Raw genomic sequence first — 26,748 nt, forward strand, 5'->3', positions numbered from 1 at the left:
CCCGTAAATGCTACACAAATAAACAAAACTGCTGAAATAGTCTAGAGCTCAGTGGATTTTAAAGTTAAGTAATATTTCATAGATTTTTACTGCAAAGTACCATCCAGTAATAACTATTTCTTGTTTCAGCCATAATCTTATTCATGGGCTCCTTGTACGTAGCAAAATTCTGCTAGTGTGTTCCTCCAGCAAAAGGTGAGTAGTATGACACTGATCATATGAGGTCCTGCCATGTATAAAAGAAGAATCTAAGCAGCTTGTAATATGCAGGAGATTTAAGTCACTGAGAAGGAGAAGAAAGGTGAGAGGAAGCAATGTGGTCAAGATGAAGCCTTTCTAAATAATGAACATCAAGCAAAGAACCATCACAATTCTTCATGGTTTCTAAACTACATTAGGAAAAAAAAGGCCCCCTGAGTTACTGAATTCATTCCCCTGCTACTGCAAAATCTCACATCATTTTGTGTAATAAACCACTATTTTGTCCAAATTAATTTTGAAAAGTATTTTCTCTGTGGGTACCACAGATATCAGTAATGCTTAGAAATGGAGATAGTTTTCACTTTAAATAATTACACCGATTTTTAACTCCTATTGATAACTCCTTACAAACAAATCAAGCCATCTCAGAAACAGTTAGACTTTCTCTCTCCATCAATCCTTTAAGGATATGGTTTCAAGAAGATCATTGGTCTTATATACAGTTCTGAACCTTATTTTAAATTTCAGTCTAAATGTATGCAGATGTAGTTTAAATCAACTAATACTTAGTACAAAATTATCTACCAGCTCCAAAAGCTCCTGTCCCTTGGTATTTCTCTCTGAAGTGTTTATAAATGGGACTCACATCTCGTAGTAACCATGTCCAAGAAGTCTACTCTACTTTTTGCTCAGAAGACAACATACTGGCCCTCTTCTTTTTCATCCATTCTAGTTTGAGTTCATCTTTCTCCAAATGCAATTACTAGAGCTGTACATAAGATTTTAGAGGAAGTCTCACTGATTCATAGTTCATACTATTATTTCTTTCCCATCTAGTGGAAAACCAAGATGCATTAAAATGGTTGCTTGCAGTTATTTTATGAGAGGGTTCATCACTCAGATTCTTCATTTTCTTCTTGCCACTGGCAATTGCTGTGCTCCTCATCTTCCAGTTTATAGCAGAGCTTGCGCTAGTACCTGAGTCCTTGAATTTTGAATTTCTGAATTTCATCCTATTCCTATTACTTCGCCTCTCAAAATTCAACTCATTCTTTCTATAAAGTATCTTGATCTTTCTATAATATTAGCATCTGAAGCTTTATACCATCCTAAGCATACCATAATTGAACTCATCAGCACGCTTCTGAAGGTATTATGCAAGCATAGTGACAATATCATGCCTTTAGGTATTTTTCTAGTAGACTTGCTCCAGCTTGGTATCTGGAAAACTCACAATGGGCTCACAACCAAACTGAGCCAAGGCCTGGCAGTAGTACATGTGAAAGCAAATTGCTGTCTTACACCAGCTTTGCTTGTGAGAGCAGGATGAGATCTGCATACCCTAAAGCAAACCAGTTCTGTGCAGATGACACATTAGTCTACATAGCAGGTGTCACATGGAAGAGATACCAGAAACTTCTTATACATGCTAATACTCAAATGATTTTAATCTTTGTGAATTTTCATATACTACTACTTCCAAAAATCAAGTAAATCAAAAGGCAGCAAACTTGACTATCAGCAAAACTGGACTTTGAACAGAAACTTTTAGAATTATAAAATTAAGACTGCTTTCTTTCTGTGCTAAAGAAAGATGTAAACTTTGTAAAATGTAAACTACTGTAAAATGTACAATGTAAACTGTAAACTGACACAAAGATTGGAAAGTTATTAGTGCGATACCTTATTTCAGCTTTCTAAAAGTCAAGTGTCTAATTTAAACCAGTTATCCTGACTCTCACTCTCAGAACCAGAGACAGATAACAAGGGGCAATTAATCTCATTCTCAAATTCATGTCTTGCTTAGATGGAATAAACTCGCCTTTGTCATCCTTATCTCTCTCTCTCCATTGCCCCTAGGGGAGGTCTAAATGACTAGCACTGACCAATTAGCTAAACATCAACTGTAACCATGTACTTTAAAATAATTTATTTAAGTATTCTAAAATATGAACCTTTCACTTGTGATACATATATATATAGCATCTGATGCAACAGGAAAATACTAAAGGATTACTTTCAAGTTCAATCATTTGTCTCTATAAATATGCATCTAAAATTTTAGACTTGAAGAAATGTAATAAATTTGGTTATCAAAAGAAGAAAGTGAATGCTACAGAGAGACACTGATGAATCTTTAGTTATCAAAAGCCAGGTGAGGATTTTATATTTGTGTTTCAGATTCCTTATGAAAAAAAGCAGGTGGGTGCACTGCATTGGAAGGGCCATAAATGAGGTTCTCCCTGAATCACTATAAGAGAAAGGTAGTTAGTATGCCAATACATCACTGAATAACAACTGACAAAATGCACTGAACTACAGAACTGACTGACATATAAAGGATTTCATTCTAACAAGGCAATATAATTAAAAAATTTCTCCCCAGTCTAACTTTTTAGTAGTAACTAGACCCATGATTCAGGTGACTGTAAGTTATCTTACCTGGCAGAGCATATGGCATTTCAAAACCAGCTCCTCTTAATAGGTTTTTCAAGTAAGTGTTGAACAAAAAGGCCCAAATATTTTCATATTATTCAAATAGCTTTTTCTTGGTAAAGTGTTTCTATAAACACACAGTTTACACTGTTACAAAACATTTTTCCAGTGTTTTTTAATCCCCGTGAAAGTTCACTGGGTTTACACCTCAGGAGTTCAACTGTAATTCCTGCATTTTCTACAAAATACAAGCAGGCATCACTGATGTCAAAATCCTTTTTCTCTGTGCTATTGTGCTGTAAGCCTTGAAACGAGCTGAAGGAACTGAGGAGCTTTGCCTCTCCTCTTGTCCTTCATTTTGCTGGGCAGAAAATTTTATTTTCTAGCTACAGAATTTTTGGGTTTTTGTTGGTTTGGTTTTTTTTTTTTTTTCCTAATGAAGGAAAGGGTGAAAAACTTTCTGAAATAGTTTGGGGAGTGGGGGGGAGGGCAGAGAGGGAATTGTTTCAAAGCATCTAAACAGTGTTGTCTCAGTTTGACATTTTGCTTACTCATGGAGTTTTAGGCCACTCACTTCTCTGCAGGAGGTACCAGACAGAAGACAACCTTTCAAGAAAAGACGGGATGTTCAACAGGGATCCTGAGATACGGAACAGGAGGGATGGCATTTGCAATGGTTGTTTAAGCAAATACAGTTTAAGAAAATGCAGTTAACATATCCAAAAAAAATGTAAAATGTTTTAAGCTAAAACAAAATTATGCAGTTTGATGATTTTTGGGGTTTGGTAGTTTGTTTTTTTTTTTTACATGGAAAATGGCTATCATTTTCTTGGAGTGTGGAAAGGTTAATGGTTTAGGTAGAAAATTTTGTTTTGTGGAAAGTGTGTTTCTTATTAAAAATACCCACCTCCCCCTCAAGCAGTGCTAATACATAGCTCTGGAGATAACAAGAGCTGTATGGACAGGGACAGAACTGAACAATGATCACACATTTGCAAAGAATCGCAGCTGGGGAGAGGCTTCGCCATATTGAGAGGTTTTATTGCCTCTTTCTCAAAATTACTAAAATGCATAAGTGAACCTGAAAGCAAATAATCATAGAATTACACAAACTGTTAAATATTCAAGAAACTTCAATTCCCACTTAAAAATTAAACATATCAAAATAACATTCTGGTTTACAGTTCACAGAAATATCTGTAATGTCTACTATGCTTAAATTTGGTATTCAGCTGAATGTCAACTTATCACTCAAAGTCCATTAATGAAGGAATTTTAAAAATGCAAATTGAAGTTTCATGTGACAAAAAATTCAAAAGCAATTAATTTTTAAGCAATATATCTATATTTCATCTGTTGAGATTTCATTCTGCAGCAGAAGGATAACTGCATGTGCAGTGAATGAGTACTGAAAGAATATAAAGGGGAACAGATTCTCTCCTTGTGAAAAATGAGAAACATCACTTTTAAAAAACAATCTTTCTGCAAAATATACTTTTTAAGATTAAACTGATAAGATCTACAAAATTATGTGGAATGACAACATAATGAAAATACATAACTTCCATTTAAAGATGTTATTTTGAATGAAAACATTGTGTATTTTAAAGCAGCCACTTTGCTAAAACACTTTATAAACTGTTTCAATAAATTCCATATATTCTATTATGCAATACTATTAAAATGGTATGTACGAATTATATGCCGTGTCTCCCCCCTCAAAAATGTGTAATTTCATATGGCAAATTTCCCCCTTTTTATGATATCTCTCTCTTATAAGAAATAACATATTAATTTACTTATTTCACTCAATCATTTGAGAAATTAGATAATAGATTGTTTACAAGCTTTTAAAATTACCTCTTAACCTGGTATTCAATAGTTCCATCTCACTAGCTGAGCTGCATGGTTTGTATGTCTAAATATCACATGATATTGCTTCTGCTTGCTGAATGAATAATCTAATCTGTATAAATAAAAATAATGTCTGAAAAAAATCCCTGAGGCTCGATTCTCCTGGGAAGAATGTGAATAACATAGACAGTGGGCTACAATTTTTTTCCTTTTTCAAGAACTTCCAGTCTAGCTTCACAAGTGGGTTCTATGTTAAAATAATAATAAAAGACACTAAATTACAGATTAATGGGAAAGGAATGAGAAGAATTGTATAGCTTATATTTATTAATGGCTATTTAACAGACTTTAGATTCAATTTTCTCTTGTCACATTTATTCCAAGAACCTGGTATTTTTCTTTCTTTAACTCCTTAACCTGTCACCAGCTGTAAGCATTGCTCCTGACACACAGTGATGTAAATGAGGTAAAACCAGTATTCCTGCTCAAAAAGGATAGGGAAGCCCTATTTTTGAACCATCCATTGTTTGACTGTGGAAGTCAGGGCAGGACATGTCAATACTGCAGGATACTGTTACATGCATCTTTTCCATCTCAGACTGCAAACAGTGCTATTTAATGAATGTGTCAGCTGGGTGATAAAAGGTCCCCAAAGTTATTATCTCTTCTCTGCAGTCATCGTCAGTCATACAATCCATTCACCAACTGTTTGTTTAGATTCGCAGTTACAGAACCAAACAGTAATATACTGAGTCTGCTGCTCTGTATTACAGAATCACAGAATCACAGAATCATCTAGGTTGGAAAAGACCTTGAAGATCATCCAGTCCAACCATTAACCTGACACTGACCGATATTAGTGGTGCTGGTGCCCCTAGCCTGGAGCTTCAGCTACTGACAGATAGAATAGAGTGGAGAACATGATCACCGATCAGCTCTCTTCTACAGTAAGGGAATCCTACCTCACGAACGTGTATTTCTCAGTACTGCAAGGCCCTCATGTTCGGCAAACACAGCATAGGTCTGAGCTTTTACTTGCTGCCCTTGGCTGAGGACCTGAACAGTTTTTAGATTACTGGAGGACAGAAAGTAGAGGGATATCAAAAAACACCTTCCCAAGCTATAAAGAATTCTGGATAATTATTCCTAAAGTGTTTAAACTCAACTTCTACTCAGTCTCACCCAACATTTAAAAACATTATCTTCATTACCTGCTACTATGTATTTGCTATTTGTGGTGCTCATTCTCTTCATATGGCAACAGTTTTTTCATCTGCATAGGAGTGGACTCATTGATTCTGTTCTAATATTAAAAATAATCTCTTTAAACTCCTGCTTCATACTCACTAGAGAGCTGCAGCCAGTTTCCATGTGCTTGGCTAAAGGGGACTTTCTACACTGGAAATTCAACCAGGAATCAAGAAACATTGCTGTGCCCCTTGCAAGTGTTCCTGTATGTCTGGTGGTTGTACAGTTCATCCTTTTAAAATCCTTTTCATCCTAGCTTTGACTGGGATTATTAGAAAAAGAAAGAAAGATTTTGCATGTTGAAATATCTCCATGTTTCAAATGGGGACAAGACTCAAACCCCTGTCCCTCTCTTGTATGTGTTCCCCTTAACCACACTGGAAAAAGGAATGAGTTCCCTTTCACAAACACCTCTTATTTATGTATAGTCCTCTGGCCTACAATGGCAGGTTATTTCACGACCAGCTGAAATTTTGATCTGAACGTCAAGGCACCAAAGGACAATCTCTAACCGAATATTTGGTCAAACTTGAAGTTAGCACTAACATTAACATTTACTCATAGGATGATTATCTGTGATGATAACCATGTATACCAAAAATGAGTAAGCACAGATGGTTCTCAAATAACCAGATACCTGGTTGTGCTCAGAAAAGACACCAAACAGTGAACCTGCTGAAATCAACCACTTGGTTATCCTATTTTGGTAGCAGCAAAGTAATAAGCTCATATAAAGTCCATCCTATAGTTGCTGAATGGCTGAATTTGCTACAAATCCTGAAATATTTCTATAATCTGCCTTCTTCATTGCTACTCTGCTTAACACACAGATATTTTCACAGAAAGAAAAAAACTGTTTATAATCAACCATAGATTAAAATAAAAAGTAAGTTTCCTACTGAATGGTATGATAGATTCACTTTTATAGTTCTTCATCATGAGATGGAACTGAAGTGATTTGTTTAGCCTAAAAGCTATCATCTGTTTACCATCTAGTTTTCACTAATTACCCCCCAAAGAGTACTGTTGCTTGCAAGAATGCTTTAAGCTGTCATTTTACTTACACGCAGTAATTAAACATTTCCTTTCAATTGCCACAAAATACACAATCTCTTATTATTGTTCTTTTCAATTAGTCTAACTGAGAAATTAATTAAGTTATAGGGAATTTTCTGAATAGGATTTGTTTTCTTAGTCTGTCCTTTATCTTGTGCAAATTTGCTTTTTACTGTTTTAAAAAGGGGAGGGAAGGGAAGGAGCATGAAATCCAGGCTCAGATCCTCTCTTCACAGAGGCAATGACAGAAGTCTGATTTAATGAAACAACAAAGCCCTGAGGCATGAAAAGAAAAGCATCTCTTCTCCATGCTACTATAGGTGAAACTGTATCGAGTCTAAGGCAGGATGAATTTCTTTTTTAATGAGAAAAATACTGTACAGATGATAGCTTTTTTAAAAATGTCAGATATGCTGTAATGGTCTCCTTACAGTTGCTAGTTTTGAAGTGAAATTTAATACCTATCCAGTCACCTTGTACAATTTTCCTTATCTTTTGAATGCTCTGGATTCCACTTTTTTCTTTTCAATTTGTCTGTGCCAATAAAAGAGAATATACATTGAAAGAAGTGCCCAGAGTGGAGGGAGAGGAGGCAGAAGGAGTGTTAGTCCCCATATGCACTCTGGAGGAAGTGGGGGGTGAGGGAAATCAGCTCGTCTCTGCTTGGTCACTCCTTCAGTTCAGTTCTAGGCATGAGCATCAGTTTGTGCAGCTCAAGGACCTGTGATAGGGACATCTGTTCCTAGCCACTGAATGCACACTCCAGTAATTTTTGATGCTGACTCTGAACACAGGGTGACAAGTGTCAGTCACCTATTTTAATTTGAATGAAATTTTTTTAGAGATGCACATTGGGTCTGCCTGTCAGAAGCAGTGGTTTCTGTGTCATGAGCTTCACCTCACCCCATTGATACTGCAATACAGAAACACTGCATAATGCTAAGTTTGGCATATACTACAATGCCTTTAGCTAAATGGGTGTGCTTAGTTCTTAGCATCTTGCCCACAGGAAATCCACTTATTTCAAGAAGCAATTTGAAGTAGTAGTTTAGAAAAGTAATACAGAAAAAGGTATAATTAGCTTGAAATTATGTAACTTTATACCTATTGTTTAATAATTGTAATGAAAAGAATAAAAAAAAAGTTTTACTAGCACCATAATGGTTACATCTGCTTGGTGTTGTGCCAACAGCTATGCTACTAGCAGCACCAGCACGAGCAAGACAGAAACACTGGCACAATACAGCTGCTGATCCTGGAAACTCTGGCTCCGATAAGACCTAGTTATGGCTTGCCAGATCTTTTTGAATTAATTAGGGGAAAGTGCCAATTCATCAAAGATAACTTTTTTTTTAAACGGATCCATTTCAGTGACACTTGCATGACAGCAAATTTATCATGCATAGCAAGGTCTGTCCAAAGCTAAAGGGAGAGACAAAGAGACTCTTCAGTAAACAAAGATGGTCTAGTTGCTCAGTTATTGAATGTATTGCTTTTCTTGACCTCTGATCAGAGACCTGAATCTGGCCTTCCCTCATGTCTCAGCAGTGTCCTAATGAGGAAATGGTTATTCTAGGCTGGGCATCTCTGTGTCTTTTGTGCTTTGCCTAATACACACATATCAAGGTAGAGAGAGACAGAAAGTTCTCTTGTTGTTCATAGGGATAGAGACAGCAGTGCAGATGATCACATTTCACCTTGCTTTTCCAATAAATTATGATCACTTACACAGAATCAAGGTGGTGGTAAACACTGACAAAGACTCATCTCATGCAGATGCTATTTGTGGGAAAGAAAAATCTGCACAGGGCCATCGGCCGCAATTAATTCACCTCCTTGCAGGCATTTCACATGTAAACACCTGAGTCAGTGTGAGACAGCTGCTGTACTAAGAAGTTTTTAAGAACCACAGGAGCTTAGACGAGACCAGAAAACCTCTGCTCTGAGCAGGTAACCTCATTAATACTATTATTACTTTATGATCTATTGTTTAACATATACAGTCTGAAACTTTCTTGTATATTTTATTTGAGTATACAGCTTGTTACTGCATGATGCAAAGAGCTCTTCCACTTATAAAGGAGACTTGGAGTTTATAATTTTCTTTTAGATAGCCTAGAATTGTTTGTCAGACTGTTAGTCTCCAGCTTCACCTGAATCACTGAGGTTAACAGACAATATTCCCTATTCTGGGCCTTCTGCACCAACTGCAACAATCTGACAAACTGTTCCTCTTCTTCATGTTCCCAGCCATTGTGTTTCATTCATTCTTAGAAAATATCTGTAATTTTATCTTCTTTTTCTCCTTACCTTGTCTGTATCTATTCTTCAACTATAAACACTTCAGAGAAATCCTTAGGGAAATGAATTTATGGCATCTGGAAGCTTCTTTGATAAATGACAGCCATGGCAGTAAAGTAATACTCCAAGCAACCTTTTGTACTCCCTTGAAAAGCATCATTATAGACCTGACAGTTCTAGAGGAATGCCTGTGAGTGACGGGATATATCTATCCTCTTGTATTCCAGAATTATGGAACTTATTCACTAGGTACAGAAAAAACTTACTAAATATTAATAAGAGTTAAAGATAACTCTTTAATTATAATAAAAATGAGAAATAAGAGAGTTAGAGAGCCTATCAGGGATAGAAAAGCCAATGGAGAACATTTCATAAAGAACATATTTTATGGCAATTTAAAGCTTTCTTCAAACAAATAGACTAACAATCCTTGTGATATTTCTGGTTGTGAAGAAACAGTTCAATGCATCAACGATTCAATCATCCAAATGCATCAAATCTCATATAAAAAGTAAGTCTGAGTTTTTTAAAAAATAGACTAAAAGTTCTGAGTAATAGCAGATTACTTCCCACATCTCTATGGAGATTTAACTCTCAAACAAATGATGATATTGTACTTCTATGCTCATCATTTCTGCAGAAACACTCAGGGAAAGTGTTTTTTTTCAATATAGCTCAGTTCAACCAAAGGTAAAGTCACAAAACAGTAATTGCCAAAGAGAAATAATGGAACTTCAGTCAAATAATGCTTTTAGTTTCCTTTTTTCCTTCTTCCATAACAAGAAGGAGAAATATAGGGAACTTTGGAGACATGGGCAAAACATCTGTAAGATGCTATGAAAAAAATGTGAAAGTGGAGAAAGACTAGCAAAGAGTTCTTAAAAAATTCTACAAACAGTTGTAAATTAAAAAGACCTAAGGATTACTTACATTATCTTTGACTTAACAGAAATCATATTTGTAAAATACATATCTAGTTCTTCCCATCTTCAGTACTTTTAGGAGAACTCTGCTCAGTGTCTGAAATTTTAGCAAAATTTACCTTAGTTTTAGAGTAGAATAAAGGAGTCTTTGATTCCATGGCAAGAGAAGATACTTGCACTGTAGTACCACTGGCTGTGATTATGACAGCCTCCAATGGCTACTGTTTCACACATGCAACTGATAATCTAAATCCACTTTTATTCTGAACTAGTACTCTAAACACCACTACCAGCACTGACAATGGCATCCCACTGAAACACTGCAGTGCAGGACGTGTGGTGAAGTCGACCTGGCATCTGTGCAGCCCAGCCGAGAAGGGTCCTTCTAGGTGGGCAGTGCAAAGTGTTTGGTTCTGGTTAAAAGAATTTTTGTTTTGTTTTGTGAGGGACTTGTTTTTATAGACATGCAATAGATAAATAAAAGATCACCAGACCCCTTTTCAGTCTTCAAGAGACATGTCATTTAGACCACGAATTTTTGTGTGATGGTCATGAAATTCTAGGGAAACTTTCCCAGGAGAACAGTAGTGCATCCCCTATAGAGAAAGCAACACACAGGCTGTGTGAAAAACACAGGTAAAAAGCTGCTAGGTCAAGAAAAGGCTTTTCATATGTATTTTATTTCTCAACTGAATGTGAAAACAGAGCCAGAAGAATTTTGAATGTCTTCACAACAAATCAATATATTTTAAAGCTGCATATACCATTTTGAGTAGCCATAATCAAATATAGCATATGGGCTCTACAATGCTAATTCCTGAGGACTACAGAAACAGAATACTAAATATTAAACAGCTAAAACTTCAGTGTTATGTAAGAAGCTTGCTATAAACAATGACTACCTGTGGTAACCTAATGATTTTAAGGGATAAAACAGTAGCCATTTCAAGTATAAGCTGGCATTTCCTTCTGTTTTTCACGTCCAATACTGACATTTTCTCAAATTGATGGCCACCACAGAAGCCCTCTCTGCCACCCAGGGGAAGTATGTTAGAAGTTGTATATAATGTAAATTACAAAGTTAAACTCTGTTTTGAGCAATTTTACGCCTTTAGCCCTGGTGTGACAGAAACCCAGGCCACAGCACTGAGGAATTGCCCTCAGCTGCTGCAGATAGAGACAGCTCATTTTCTCAGCCTGCCACAGGATTGTTGCCTATTCTGTTCATAACTGTACTACAAATTTAAATGTCACATGCAATGGGGCATACACCTAATATTAATGGATATGCCACAGTACAATGCTTTCATTATTCACTTTTTTCCCCTTTTTCTTGCTTTGTCACATTATTCTATGTAATTACACCACTGCAGCCTCCCTCACGAAGTTCTCACTTCGATGGCGTAAGTGGCACAGCACCCTTCAGAAAATGAAAGCTTTCTTTTCCTGCCGTGGCAAGACTGGTGGAAGGTTTAGATGAAGGTCCTATCTTCTCTAAATCCCACAAAGCAGACAGTTTCTGTGGAGGGTTTTGAGGATAAAGAGGACAAATGTTCTCTGACAGATGCAGAGACTGCCTTGGACAAAGGCACAGGGACTAGAAAGAAGATTGGTAGACTGAGAAACTATGCAAGAAAATAAAGCTGAGGCAAAAAACAAGGGAGAGTTAAGGTTTATATCTGTCCCAAATAATTTATGGGTTTGGCACTGTTCAGCAAGGTTACACAGTTCTTTTCTATCTTCCCCAAATGATGAACTCTTACAGAGCAAGAGTCAGTTTCTTAAATATTTCGCAAACAGAAATTTAAAACACAATCTTTCAGCAATAAAGTGTTACATTTTCTTTTACTGAGTTATATATACTAGTGCTTTTATTGTGCAATTGCTTTTTGGTCAGAGTTACTCACTGATTTTATAGTTTTGCTTTAAAATCAATGACCCAATAGAATCCATTAAAGTTTTCAATATCTTTTTCCCTTTTTATAGTAGTTCATTTACTTCCTTTCAGATTTTTTCTAGAAAAACTGTTTGAACAGTAAATACTGTTGTCTGCCTTACAGGTACACCTGACGGTGCAGGGATTATCAGCTACTATCCTGTCTCTCCCATGCAACCCAAAATCTCACGACTGGCTGATCAGATGATGTGAGATGGCGTTCAGGTAATTATTACCACTGATTTTTCTCACTTTGGGTCTCTCCTGTTATTTTATTTGCACTCTCCACTTATAGAAACTACAGATGTTCAAAGTAAGTTGGGGAAATTCAGTTGGAAATAAAAGGCTTACCTCTATCCCTTTGTCCAGCAATCAGAGGGCACACCAAATCATTTCCAAATTTATTCCAGATAAGATCATGTACTGCCCAATGGGAGGCTCTTCTCAGCAGATGAATTTAAGGGCCATCAACAAATCACTCATTATAAGCTCCTATGTCTATCACAGTTCTTCCCTAAAACAAGCTGATTGACTCTCCCCCTGGTGTAATCCCAGTTCCTTCCTCTCTTCATCCCTCCCCACCTCCCACTTCACATATATTTCAGCTCCTGCTACTTCCAGCCGCTGTTTTCCTTGCAGGCATACCATAGAAAAAGTCACAGATGCCCTTCCACTACCTCTATTACACTGATCAGTCATCTTTTGAGGCTCTCTCCCTTAATTTTCCTTTGCATTAGCCTTGTAGGCTGCCTCTGGTGTCGGTGGTACTCCTGGATGAGGTAAGGCCATGTCCATCTCCTAACGCTGTCCAAACAAGGGCTGAAAAACTCCTGATCCTGTGCAGGAGTGAAGCAGCAACAAAGAGAGCTAAACTCTTCTGCCAGGTGATTGCCCGCTCCTCTCACTTGCTTACATTCTCTATAAAGTCAGGGGAAAAGAAAGGCTTATGCCAAAAAAAAAGAATGTTGAAAAAGAAAAAAGGATAGGGATGTATCTTAATTAGGGGAATTAACTCCATTAAACTCTGATTACCAGCTCCTATCAAATGCCTAATAAGAAACACCCAAAGACTTGCCTTTACTTTTCATTTAAAAATTGCTCAGTCTTTTCTTCAAAACTTTGTAGAATTATTTTACACCTACTTTAAATTCTGCAGTGAAGAAATCTGTTTGGCTAGCTCTGCCTGAATCCAGCACTGCCCATAATAAAAGGCAGCTGATGAACAAATATTTTGTCTAGAAGGAGATCATATAGATACTTACGTGAAAAAGACATTTTCCTAACTCAAAACTGTACAATGCGAACCCATAGCATTGTGATTTTAATGAAAATATCTGCTTTCATTATGCTTTTAGTAAATATCTAGTGTTTAGAAAAATTTTTCAAGGTTAGTAACCACTTGGACAAAACTGTCAATTTAGCATACAATAGAATACAAAGGACTGTTTAAAAAATTCTTTTGCAGAGAAAAGTTTTCAGTCCTACTGTTATCTTCTGCACTCCAAAGTCTTTATAAATCTATATTGCATGCTTTAGTTATACAAATTGTTATGTTTTCAAGGCAGACTTGCTTCAGTTACTCAAACCTCAAGAAACAGGGTGAGGTCGGGAGACAATTATGATTTAAATATCAAGATAAAAACAATCAATCCTTCTTTTTTCCCTTCCTCTGTCACAAGGCAAAAGAAAAAAAAAAAAGAATCTGCACAGCAAGGATTATTTTCTCACTCATAACACTGTGCTATTTCTTAATACATACAGGACACAAGCACAATCATTCTAATGTAACTGGGATAATTGCTACCGGTTATATCTATCTGGTGTGAATCACAGAGTTTTCTCTCGCTGAAAGGTAGTTTGTGCTATATGCAAACAGAGACTTTGAAAAATGAAAGTTAGTTCCTTGTTGTTTCCTTTTTTTAAAAAAAAAGATCTATTTAATGTATAATCCTATGATAACTACAGTGAAAAGAAAGCAGATTGTGTGTAAAATCTGGCTCTGGTATAACTTCAGGCCTTCACAGCTGATTTTATATAGTCATCACGAACATGGCTGAAATTGTAATGACTTTGCTCTGCAATTTCATATGGAAAACTGTTAGAAACCTAATCCATAATGCAAGACAGCAGAACACTTTATAGGTAAATTACCCACAACATAGCAATAAATCAAAGTAAGTCCCATCTGTCATTTTAGAAGCAGTGGGAGTCTATTACAGTTTGGCACAGGTATGATGCAGCCGGGTGGATAGCACTTGGCTTGCACAGTACATGCTGCTGGGAGGAACCAGTCTTCTTTTTAGAGATGCAAGGCAAAAATAATCAGCCCGATTACCCCAGCAAGATTGACCATAATGAGAAGCTGAAACAGAATAATGAAACACCAGGACAAAAGAGGAGACCAGTCTAGTGAGAATGTTCTGACTGATTTATGTTCCTCTCCTAAAGTCTTACCCTGAGAGCACTACTCAGTTCCACTTGAAAAGAAACACATTTATTTTGTTATTGTTGTATTGTTAAAGGTAAGTAACTTCTGATTTTTGATTAGGAGAAGAGGGGAAATAGTTTTTGTTGCAATAGTATCTGTTGTTTTTTCCCATTTCAAAACTTGAGAAGATCAAGGTCAAATTAAATATCACAACGAGCAGCAAAATTTCAGGTAATTATAATAAATGCAAATTGATAAAGATGGTCTTACAGAAAGAGAAAGCAAGTGATGCCAGTAGAAGCCCTATCTTGACGCAACAAATATTTTCTTGTTCAATGAGTAAGTCTCTGTGCAGTCCACACCAGGTCTTGTGGCTGTATTTACATATTCTTTTATATGTCAGAGGGTTGAGTTCACGATGGTCTTAACTATGAATCAAAAGAATGCACACAAATAAAAGAATTAACATATCTACAGGTTCATTTATGTGCATGTTCTTTTAAATAACAGTATGCACCCTGTGAAACAGAATATCTGAAAATTTTTTTCTGAGCTACAGCCATGTGTTTTTTCCCTTTCAGAATGTTTTGTAACTCAGTTATACCAAATATCTTTTAATAACTTGCTTTATTCTAAGAAATCTCACCACTACAAGGATCAGTAACGCTCACAGAAGACAATACTACAGATATCCATTTAGCAGCCTATCACCTGATGTTTGCCAAAACAGCGTAAGATGACAAGATGATTCAGAAATATTTCAAAAGTCAAGACTTACAGACCCTTTTCTACCTATAAGACACCCTGGACTTCCTCACAAAATAAGAACTATAACTACCAGAAACAATCTACAGATACTGTCTGAGGCAGTGACTCTCAGTTATGCCTAAATATTTAGGGAATAATGAATTTTCTACTTCACCATGCTACAATGGCTGTAATACTTTCGGCACAGTCAATACTTGGTCCAGAAGGTCCAAGACTGTACAAAACTTCAGCAACTCTTGTACCTGATCACTCATAACACACTTCAAAAATTGTTTACTATTTAAAATACTGTGCTGTGGCAAAGCTAAATAGGCTATATATCTGTGCAAGATGATGAGAGTTTTATAAAAACTTACAAAACTACAGGCTGATAGTGGGAAGATTTTGCTTTATTTCCTTTTTTTTCTTTTTTTTTTTTACTTTTCAAGTAGATATAAGTACAGGTTAAGGTAAACTATCCCTCATTCTCCAAAGCAAGTAATTCCTTTGGAGTGGCATGTATACTGTAGCACAACTGCACAGAAAAAGGTAAGATTTATCTGCCAAGTGGCTCACTTTCTCCAGCAATCTGAACATGGCATGACCTATTGCTAACATTATGCTAAGTGAAAACAGACTATTGTTAAGAAAAGAGAAGGAGTTGAGACCAGTCACAGAACATTTTTGTGTTACACTATTTTCAGGCTTTCAAAAAACCGCTAGCAGCATCAGAAAAGCAAGAGGTCCCTTTAAAAAAAAAAAAAAAAATGTAACATCATGAACTTAGAAACCAGTATTTCATGAGAAACTTTGCTGCTCAGATAAGATCCAGGAATTACATGCTAAAATTCCAGTACTGTAAGTTCAGCTGGGTGTCCAAAATTCAAGTTCTGCAATTTTGAACATCTGTCCAGTTTAAGCAAAAAAAGCCAGAACAAGTAGATTTTCAAAGATTTTTATGAATGGTATATATAATATGTAGGCAACAGAAACTCTATGTTTCACTCCATCTCATCTGACTCTGGACTCCAGCAAGGGCAAGCTGACGAAAAATCATATTTACATGTACATTTATATTTAGTTTAATAAAAAATATACAAAAAGCTGATACAAGCCTAGTTAAACAGTGATGAGGTCCTGAGTGAGCCATAGCTTTTCCTTTCCTATGCATCTGCATCATGACCAGAATTGCCATTTCCTAGACTTCTGTGGAAATATGCAAGAACCTGATACTTACAGATATTTAAGATTTTCCAGAAGAGTCTCCTAGGCACCAGAGCAGTACTAATGAGCATGCCAACAACTTGCTATCTGCCTTGTTCCACCTTCAGTTTAACCAAAAAGTGCTTGAAACTTAGGAAAACATGAAAGAGCTGCCTCCTATTCCTCTTACGAAAATTAAGAGGTGTCACTGGCTGAATGAGTCTTGATTCCCTCTTATGGCAGAGCCCCTCCACCACACCCTAAAATAACCCCTCAGAGAAAGAAGCACAAAGACATGAGCCCCCTTCGCAGTTTTCAAAGGGAGGACCTCAGATGTCTCACTGCACAAGGTGCTTGAGTACGTACCACAGCCTCATAGAGGGGAAGGAAAATGGAAACATGCTTTAGCCACTGCTGCCCTAAAGCTGCCCCTGAGGGCTTGCTGCCTCTTGCAAGTGCATGTCAAGTGTCTCCTCATGGAATACATGGCTAATTTAGATATCCAAACTGGATCTGTGAGGGGCTGTGAGGGGCAGACTTGCAAAGCTGGTGCAAGGCCTTGCGCTGCAAAATCTAAAGCCACCCTCCCGTGCCCTAACTCTGTTATTAATTTGTAAACATTTCTTTGGATGCATAAGAAATGAAGAACAAGCAATCTGTGCTTCAAATCCCAATGCTGTCTATGTAAAAATACACAATGCCAATTAGTAAGTTGCTTTTAACTTCTCTTTATATGCAGCTATTGCTTTTTCTCTGTAGATAAGTACCTTTAGGTCCTTTTCTCCCTTTGAACTAGACAGATTTAACTGATGGTGTGTTAAAACACCAAAAATTAAGGGATAAGATAAAAGCAGAGTACAGAGTTAGAAGGAGATGTCCTTTGGGACATTTGAAGTTGATGTCAAACCCTGAATTCTTTCACAGCTTTAATAATGTTTTAACATACCTTCCCATGACTGGGACAGCATCCACTATATGGAGATGTCATTTTTTTCCATTTCCTATGACATGTGTACGGTTGAATTAAATATGTTTTAGGCGTCTTTACTACTTGCAATTGGTAAAACTGCTTTGACTGTTTTTCTATTTTTGAAACTTGTCCAGTTGTTCGAGTTGTTTAACAATAAGAAAAAATCAAAATACACAAAAAGATAGCATAATGAAAATGGATCTAATAACTGTCATTTTATCAAACCAATTTAAAAATCTTTATGCCATGAGACAATCTGTATGCCATTACAAATCTTGCCTCTATTAGCTTGTTGTGACTTTATTCCTGGATATTTTACTCCCACAACAGACTGGAATGGAGGAAATATTAACCTGCCTTCAATTAAAATTATTCAATGACATCCACAGCATTAGGTGAACATCTTCCTATTAAAAACTGCCAACATCTAAAGGAAGAAATATTTAACTAATGAACTTCACTTCTTTGTCAACTGACTGTTCACTTGGCTGGTTTCACACTTTGTTAACAAGTTTTGCATATGCATTTCTGGTCTTTTCAAATAAATGTTACCTTTGCAAAGGCAAACGAGATGTGGAGACTTCCTAGATATTAGAAAATGTCAAAGGTGTTATCACTTAAAATTTTACTTCTATTTACTACTGCATCATCTTTCACTTATACCAAAGATGGGAAGGAGAGTGCTAAGATGCCAGTGATTCACTGATTTATCCAGTCCCTTTATAAAGTAGAATCGTCTGTCAGACTTTCTTACTGAAAATGGAATATGAATTGAGCACACCTGGCTTGGACATGACATTCTCCTTAGCCAGGTGTTGGCCCTTCACTCACTGATGCCAAGATCTGATGTATGCATTCAATCTGATAGGTATTTTTCTCTGAGAACAAGTTCAACTCACTTCAGCAGAACAACATCTGAACTTCCTGAAAGTGACCAGAATGTACCAACGCATCCTTTTTTGTAGCATTTCTTGGTATGTGGTTTTATTGTCTACCTTTTTCATTTGACAGCTTATAATCACTGTTAATTTCCTCTGATAAATGATGTCTTTGGCTCATAACAGTGAACACGTGGAGCAGTATTTGCTTTCTTATTGTACTTTGATTTCTCTCAGCATGCAATGCTTGGTACAGGTCAAATTCTTAGCTGGTGCTCTTAGATGGTTGAAGTATTTGGTTTAATGAAAGCTCTCTCTTGACTTCCTGTGTTTATTCCATTTTGAGTTATGCCTGTTCTACTTTTGCGTACCCTAAGCTTTGGGATATCTGAATGAGGAAGACATGGTGATTTTAGCAAATATGTAACTTCTAGCTGCTTTCAGTGTGAGAAGGACCAGAACTCTCCTTCCATTAGTTGCATTCCACAGATATATTTATGAAATATAAAAAACAGAAAAAAAAACAGTCCAAAAAAAACCAAAATAAGATTTTGGCATGATGTTACTCAGAGAAGAACCAAAGAGCAACCTCCTTCTTCATCTCTGCTACCATTCTATGTTGCCTAGCAATTCATGCTAATTACCTTATTTTCTGTAACTCTTATAAAGAAAACAATGGAGCCAAGAAATACACAATCCTATATATGTAAGACTAAAAGAAGACGTTGATCCTAGCATTTAAGCCCAAAAAATCAAAAGTCTCTTGATTTTTCCAGTTTTTTTAATTCCAGGAGAAAAAGAAGGAATGCACTAGGCAAAAACAGACATTGCAGTATATATATTAAAACTTCGAAACCTGTAGCTGGAGAATTGATTTACTTTTTTCTCAAGTCTCAGTTAAGTCAAATATAAGCTATTTTTATCTGCCAATAATTTAGAAAATATGCTGACAAAATGAGTAGCACAAACTGGTCTTTGAAATAACCATTTATCTATTTTCAGACTAAAGAAAAATATACAACATTCAGTAGCAGTATATAGTTATGACTTATAATTCTTAGGCTATAATCAATTATTTATTTCAAACTATATGATTAAACTATGATAAAGCAATGGGCAAGACTAGACAAACATGTCAGTATAGTTGTTATACATATGATTATATACATATGATTTCAGAGTCTCAGAAATCAGTAGAAAAAAATTCTTTAATTAAGACAACCTTTAGCTCTAGCCATAGTATAGCTGGCATACAAATGGCTGCCAGAAAAAGAGAAACATTTTTCTAATGCATAGAAACATGCAATTTCTGGTTCATTTCTTTCATTCATTCCTGACTGTCAACGCCATGCTATGCTTTTGCCTCTGATGTCAGGAAACATATAAGAAATAAAAACAAAACCAAGAATGAAAATGTTGAGAACTGCAGAAGCTGAAAAATGTCAGACATTTCTACACTACTGTTTCATAAAGTGTGTGCCATAAAAAGCAGAGAAAAAAACCAACTTTTGTTTGCTGTTCTGTGAAAACATGAGAAATGCAATACCACTTGACTGCTGCTAGGTTTTAATTTACATGAAAACTGCAAACGAAACTGACTTTGCTCAACAGTGTAAAATATATGAATATCTTTACAGATGCACTATATTTCTGATGCTCAACACATTGTGATATTGTGCTGCAGCCAGCAAGGTCTGAGGATAATGGTTAAGTTGATGTTTCAGGTGGATGGTGACATTTCTGCTGATTACATACATCTATGTATATGTGTGTATATATATTGACCCTAATCTCTAATGAAACTGCAGTTATACTAGGTTTAGTGTTTCCTTCTCTATGTCTGCCTTCATGTCCATGGTTAAGGTGTTTCAGCCCCACAGCTCCCTACAAGTGTCCCATTTTGATAAAATTACTCTCTTTCAGCTGTCAGAACAGACCCAACAAACCAGTTAGCTTGGGTTACATGACCTACCAGGATTACCCCCGTGACTTTATACTGAGATGGATTAGGGTGTTTCACATGGTCACTGACAGACCTCAGACTTTTAGAGGTTTTAATGCTCACTCATCCTTTCCTTCTAAACCTCTCATTCTCACGTTTCAAGATAACATTGTGTGGGCTTTCTTGCTTGCTAACTTCTGTTTTAAACAGCTGTGAGATTAATGTGTCAGCCACTGGTTAATTTTTCTGTTACCAAATTTATAGCTCATCCTTTACCTCTCCCTGTGTCTGATATACTGACCCTGTGGTCTTGTTGCAACTTAAGCTTAACAAAAGTGAATGTACTCTTTTTCTCCGACACACTGTCATTTACTCCCTTTTTGCCTACATGTAAAGAAAACACCCCAATCCTTCTTAGTCAATTTTTTTTTTGACTTTTCCTTTTTTGTTGCCCAGCAAACTCAGGCCAGGGTCACCCTCTCCTCTACTTACTCTCTGCCAGCTTTCTCCCCCAGGCTTGTGTTACATCACACTGGAATTTCTGCCCAGTTTGCCTTTCTGGACTTTCTTATAGACATATGCCAAATAGTATTGCTCAAGCTGTGTTTCTTATTTGCTGATGTGAACTCTCTGATTTCACTACTTTGCTCAGCTGGCCTCTCTCCTGCCATGGCCTCTCCAGTTGCCCATTTACTAAAATAACCAATTTTGGCTTCTTTTAAGCATCTCAGTAACTCTGCGCATTCTTATTGTCCCTTGCTGAGGTGAATTCTTATCCTTTCTTCCTTATGTCACCATACCTACCCTCATCTCTTGGTTTCAGAGCTTCACCCACATTTGCCTCTGACTTTTATTACACAAATGACAGTGTCAATTCATACTCATTCCATAAAGCTCCCATCTTGTACCCATTTATGTCTTTTTAATTCCAATTATACTTCCAAGGAATCAAAGAACCTTTTTCTTCCTGTTTCATAAAGAACTCTCGTTCTTCCACTAAACACTCTCTAGTTTTCTATGCTTTGGCCACCATTACTTTTGTCCTTGGAGAGGACCTAACAGGTCATGGATTAATGTGCAAACAATACCATTACAAAGCAAACTAAGACCTCTTCTGAGCACTTCTCTGAGGTAGTTCCAAACAAAACTAATTGATTTGGTCTGGTCCTCATTTAAAGGCCATTCTTTTGACATGTTCAAGGTTATCCTAAACTGCAATCCAAAGGAATGACAGGAAATTGTATAGACATGCCCATACTACCGACCTCAAGGCCCTTGTTCAAGCTACCTAGATCAAGTACCCACAGAGTGTAGCACAGGGGTACAGAGCACAGTTTGAACCAGGGGGTGGAGTTTTCACCGAAGAGTTTAATCACGTGTCACATCCAAGATTTCATTCAATGCATGTGACATGCAGAAGTGTCCCCTTCTAAGGAAAGTGGGTTCGTGTGGGAAGATGTTGAGCTTATGGAGTGTTCTGAATTCCTTTGTGTTCAATCAAATCTGCTGCAGGATTCAGATGCTACTAGATGATTTCATGTAAACTGAGTCGGCCTTTTCTAAAGTTTAAACATCCATTTAATCTATTTCAAAACTTAAGGAGTTACATTAAAATGAGTTACCTTTTCTTGATATTGTCGCCGTGAGGAATCCAGAGACTGAATGAGGGCAGTGGCGTGACCAACAAACATGGCATAACAAGTTGCCCCCACAATCATACTCAACATGGTTATCCAGAGGTCAGACATGCTGACAGGGGCGCGGGCTCCATAACCAATGCAGAGCATATGGCTCATGGCTTTGAAGAGTGCATATGAGTACTGCTTTCCCCAGGAATCGTTCTGCAAGAAAAGAGACAAGTGACTGAGCCAGCAAGCAGCTGAAGGGAAAAATACATTTGTACCTGTAGAGTGGGATCATGGATTACTGGCTCTAAAAAAGCAGACTGTTAATGTATCCTCTGTGCATGAGAAGAGATATTCCATCTAAATGAACTGTTAGATAAAGCATCAGAGATTCTGCCAGATAATACTTAGCACAGTGAGATGAAATAAAATTGACTCTTTTTAATACATGATTGTATTCTTAAATGTGGGTGCTAACCTAATTACAACTAAAGGTCAATTTTATTTTACAGTCCATGGCAGATGGATTAGAAAGAGCTGAGCATGCAGGCTTATCAAGCCCAAGAAGGTAGTATTTTGTTTTAATAGGCACTAACATATTCCTATGGCCACAATTCTTTCTTTTCAGAGTTGTCCATTTTAACACACAACTACATTGCATCTTATCAGCTCTTTCACTTCTCAAGGATGGAAGAAAAAGTGTTACTTGTAATGTCTGCTTATCCTGTTTTTTCTTGTAATATTGTGTTTATACCAGAAACATCTCAATTCAAAAGAAGTCTGTTTATTCTGCAGTCATTGCAAACACATGCTCACAACCACAGTCTGTGAAACACAGCTCAGAAGAAAAGGTGAATACCTGGGTCCTGCATTTCTGATGTGTAGCTATTCCTTCCCATTCTCTCTGGGAGATTAGAAGGACCCGACAGCTCACTCACAAGATTTTAAAATTGCAAAGGTGTTGTTAGTATCCTCCCTTTAGGTTTACATAGAGACAGTCAAAGGGCCTGTTCCCAGAGAAAAACAGACACTTTTAACACATTCCAAAAAGCCCTGGGACTCCTTGTCATATTTTTCTATTTTTCCTTGCTGAAGTAATGAAACGAGAACAGGAAAACAAATTATGCTTGAAGGCAGACAGTATACATGAGAAGCCACAGTTTTTACCACAAAGAACTCAGAATAATATCAGAAATGAAGAAGTGAAGAAGGAAGAACTGGGATGGCATTAGTAACATTAGGCAGTTATACAGTATAGTGTCTAATATACAGGACCAAAATAATAATCCTGTTAACATAAACAAATATCCAAATCAGCAATAGATTTATATATAAAATTTACATATGAAATATCGATATTTGTGTCTCTCTCTTCCATCCTTGCAGGCTTTGCTCAAATGCTCCTGTTCCTCAAACAGAATCAGGCTTGCTTTCTCGCCATTTAAATGCCAAGGTCACTAACTACTCTTGTGCTTTTCATTTATTAAAATGATTTTTCTAGACCCCTATTAGCTAAAATAACCAGTAACAGGAAATAAGCTAACAATTCTTCGATTGTAGATGACAAAGTTACTATTTATTCACTAATACAATAATTTACAAATTAATGGTTCCTCTGTATTTGCACTTGTTTCACTTTCTAAGTTAAAGCTTTTCAGATTTGCGATCTGCTTCTGTCTTCACCAGTGAAAATTTTATGTTGTAAGTATTGCTAAGGAATAGGTTTTCAATGTGTACTTAAAAAAAAAAGAATTAGACTGCTCGGAATTGGGTGGGTTTTACTGAGTAATAAGAAAATGAGTTTCACTTGTTTTGGGGCTTTAAAAAATATCAAAAAATTAAAGAACTGAAGAAGTTTCCCTGAAAAGTCTCCAGTTCAGGATTCAAATACCCAGCTGGAGCACTGAAACTCCTTGTTGTCTCGGTCAGTGCAGGTATTTTAACACAAATTCTCTGTCTCTCAAGAAAGTAACTTTGAGCAATCAAGGCATGATCTATTTTGAAGGACTTTCCTTCCAGCTGGTATCAATCTCTTTTGGCTTGAAATAATTAACAAGAGAATTGTTAGAGACCCCATACCACATTCTTCTGCAGTTGCAGCTTTATAGAGACTATATATAATGGGGAAAACAATAAACTGCTTGCTGGAAAAAATATGTCTGTTTTTTAAGGCTACAAGTAGCAACGAAGGCCACAAAGATGATCAGGGGGCTGGAGCACCTCCCCTGTGAGGACAGGCTAAGAGAGTTGGGGTTGTTCAGCCTGGAGAAGAGAAGGCTCTGGGGAGACCTTAGAGTGGCCTTCCAGTACCTAAAGGGGGCCTATAAGAAAGATGGGGAGGGACTCTTTATCAGGGAGGGTAGGGGTAACATGATGGGTAATGGTTTTAAGATGAAAGAGGATTAGATGTAAGGAAGAAATTCTTCACTGTGAGGGTGGTGAGGCCCTGGCACAGGTTGCCCAGAGAAGCTGTGGCTGCCCCCTCCCTGGCAGTGTCCAAGGCCAGGTTGGACGGGGCTTTGAGCAACCTGGTCTAGTGGAAGGTGTCCCTGCCCATGGCAGGGGGATTGGAACTAGGTGGTCTTTAAGGTCCCTTCCAACCCAAACCATTCTATGATTCTATGATTATTAAAGCCACAGTATTCAAGAGGTTGCAAGATCAAAACCACAGTTCCTGCAGGGGTCCGTACAGTGGATCTTGCTGCTAAACTGTATTTTTTAGCATAAATATTATAAATATTAAATAACAATAAAAGCTGATCTTCATCTTGTCTACGAATCTTTTCTAGCATATCCTTGGTGTGATAAATCTCAGTTAAAATTCTTTCAGTAAAATTGTATTTTTACATCAAAGTCTTTGAGCTAATCCAAACACTGGCTGATTTTATTTCTTGTCTGAGATCCTTTCCATATCTGTGAATTACAGTTTTAAGTAAAATACCACTGTTTTTAAGAGAGAATAAGAAAATGAAAGTGAGGAGAAGCAAGAAGAAACAAAATACAAGGAGGGCTTTCTACTAAGTATGTAACAGGATGAGTTAAAAATAAATTAAATATTACTTGAGAAGTAGTACCATGAGGGAATAAGCAAGTGGTAATGACACAATAACTAAAAATATAGATCAAAATAAACAAATGCACATTTAACCACATATCTACCTTTATATATAAGCCAAAGTAGGCTTCAAACAGGCATGATTGCATCTGAAACCAGATTGGAGTTCATGGACATCTCAAATGGCCATTCTGTTATACAAGCAGCATTAGATATGTATGACTATGTAGCTTGTAATAGACCTCATTACAGGCTAGGCACATTTCAGACATCTGTGAATGAATGGTCCTGAGCAGCCAGTCCTCAGATGGGTAGAAAGGGTTTAGCAGAAGGAGAAAAAGACCTGGTGAAAAAGCCTGACAAAACATTTGAATTCAACTTGGATTCGTCTGAGGATTTTCTTGCTGAAAATATTTGCCAATATTTTTTTATTTGTTTCTTTTCAATAATCATCAGTTCTTGTACAATCAGTTGCAAACATTGGTCTTTTTGGTTTCTATGAGGTTTTTTAAGATGATGCTGAACAAATACCATCGTGGAGGGTATAAATTTCAGTACAGTTACTTGTATTGTTCAATGATTTATCCCATATATAAACCACTTAAAAAGAACATTGGTTCTAATGTCAAATCCTATAAATCATGTATGCTACTAGTAACATTACTATATGAAATAATAATTATTGTTATTATTTAATTATTTTTCTGCTTCTGTTGTATAACCTAAGGGTTTGGCAGGAGCAACTCTAACTATGTTTCAACATGAGATGTTGGAATTTTCCACAAACCCATTCCAATGTGCTGCTCTTTGCTTTACAAAAGTGAGGAGTGGCCATTCTTCTGCTACTAGCCTAGAGATTTTTTTTTTTAATAAGAAGCATTTTTCCATAATAAGGAGATTTTTACATAACACATTTACAGATAATATCCCTGAGTTAATAAAAGCATATTCTATGAAATAAAGAATCCTGTGTTTACATAGTCAGCTTTTATTTAATGTAATTTTAAATTATTTTTATTTATATAAATACACATTAAATGTTTCTGTAAATGGTCATATTCTGGTTTTAATGTATAGATTTTATAAAAAACAAAACATAAATCTCTATGAGCTGAAAAAATCTCCCACTCATCAGTAAAAAGGGAATTTAATTTGTTAGTTGACAATGGGTTGGTCACTGTTTCCAGATTAGCAGTAATCGGTTTAAAATGTTTTAAACGAAATGACATTAATTTGGAAAAACTATTAAAGACTGTAATTGTGAGAAATAGGAAAGCTGTTTATGCAAGGATTGATTCCATAATCTATCTTGATGACATTAGGAAATCCTCACATTTGTGAAAGGAATGATCACTGATAATTTGCAATTATTTCTGTAAGTATATACATTCACTTACAGTTATCCTGAAGGATACATAAATCATAGGACATTTCTGATTTTTAAAAGTCTGTTTCCAAGCCTCTTCCTTCAATGCAGGATGCTATCCTCTGTCTCATAATTTTATACGAACCTGCTACATATATCTTTTTGTAATATTAACTTCTGATCTCATAAGAACTAAATCACAGAAAGGTCACATGACACCTTCTAAGGAAAAACAATAAAAGGCAAATTATTTTTCTCAGTGGATTAAGAAAGAGTTTCTGTTTTACTGGAATCTATGGAGGTTTTCACCAGGAAATTTTGTTTTCATCAGACAATCAATTCCACTCCCATATTGTAGTCATTCCCTCAGGCACAGCTTATCTTCCCTCAGCCATACCCTTGCACTGAGATACAAATTGATTCAGAAATCTCATAACAAGAAGACTGTTGCACAGACAGTAGTGGTTTCCAAATTTTTGACTCATGTCACTGCATGTGTCACAAAAATGGTCCTCTCAATTTGCAAGGGCATGCTTTACAATCATGAAGCAAAGATTTGACTTAGGAATTAAGTGAAAT

General features: G+C 36.5%; 1 protein-coding gene across 1 annotated transcript in view; it reads right to left on the bottom strand.

The window, feature by feature from the left end:
• Positions 1-26,748, bottom strand: part of HCN1 (hyperpolarization activated cyclic nucleotide gated potassium channel 1) — a 207,816-nt gene that overhangs the window by 54,736 nt on the left and 126,332 nt on the right. The window contains exon 4 of the mRNA XM_074813024.1: positions 21,746-21,964. Coding sequence (XP_074669125.1) covers positions 21,746-21,964 — 219 coding nt within the window. The remainder of the gene's footprint in view (positions 1-21,745; positions 21,965-26,748) is intronic.

The sequence above is a fragment of the Strix aluco genome, chromosome Z, assembly GCF_031877795.1.
Source record: "Strix aluco isolate bStrAlu1 chromosome Z, bStrAlu1.hap1, whole genome shotgun sequence".
Lineage (NCBI taxonomy): Eukaryota > Metazoa > Chordata > Aves > Strigiformes > Strigidae > Strix > Strix aluco.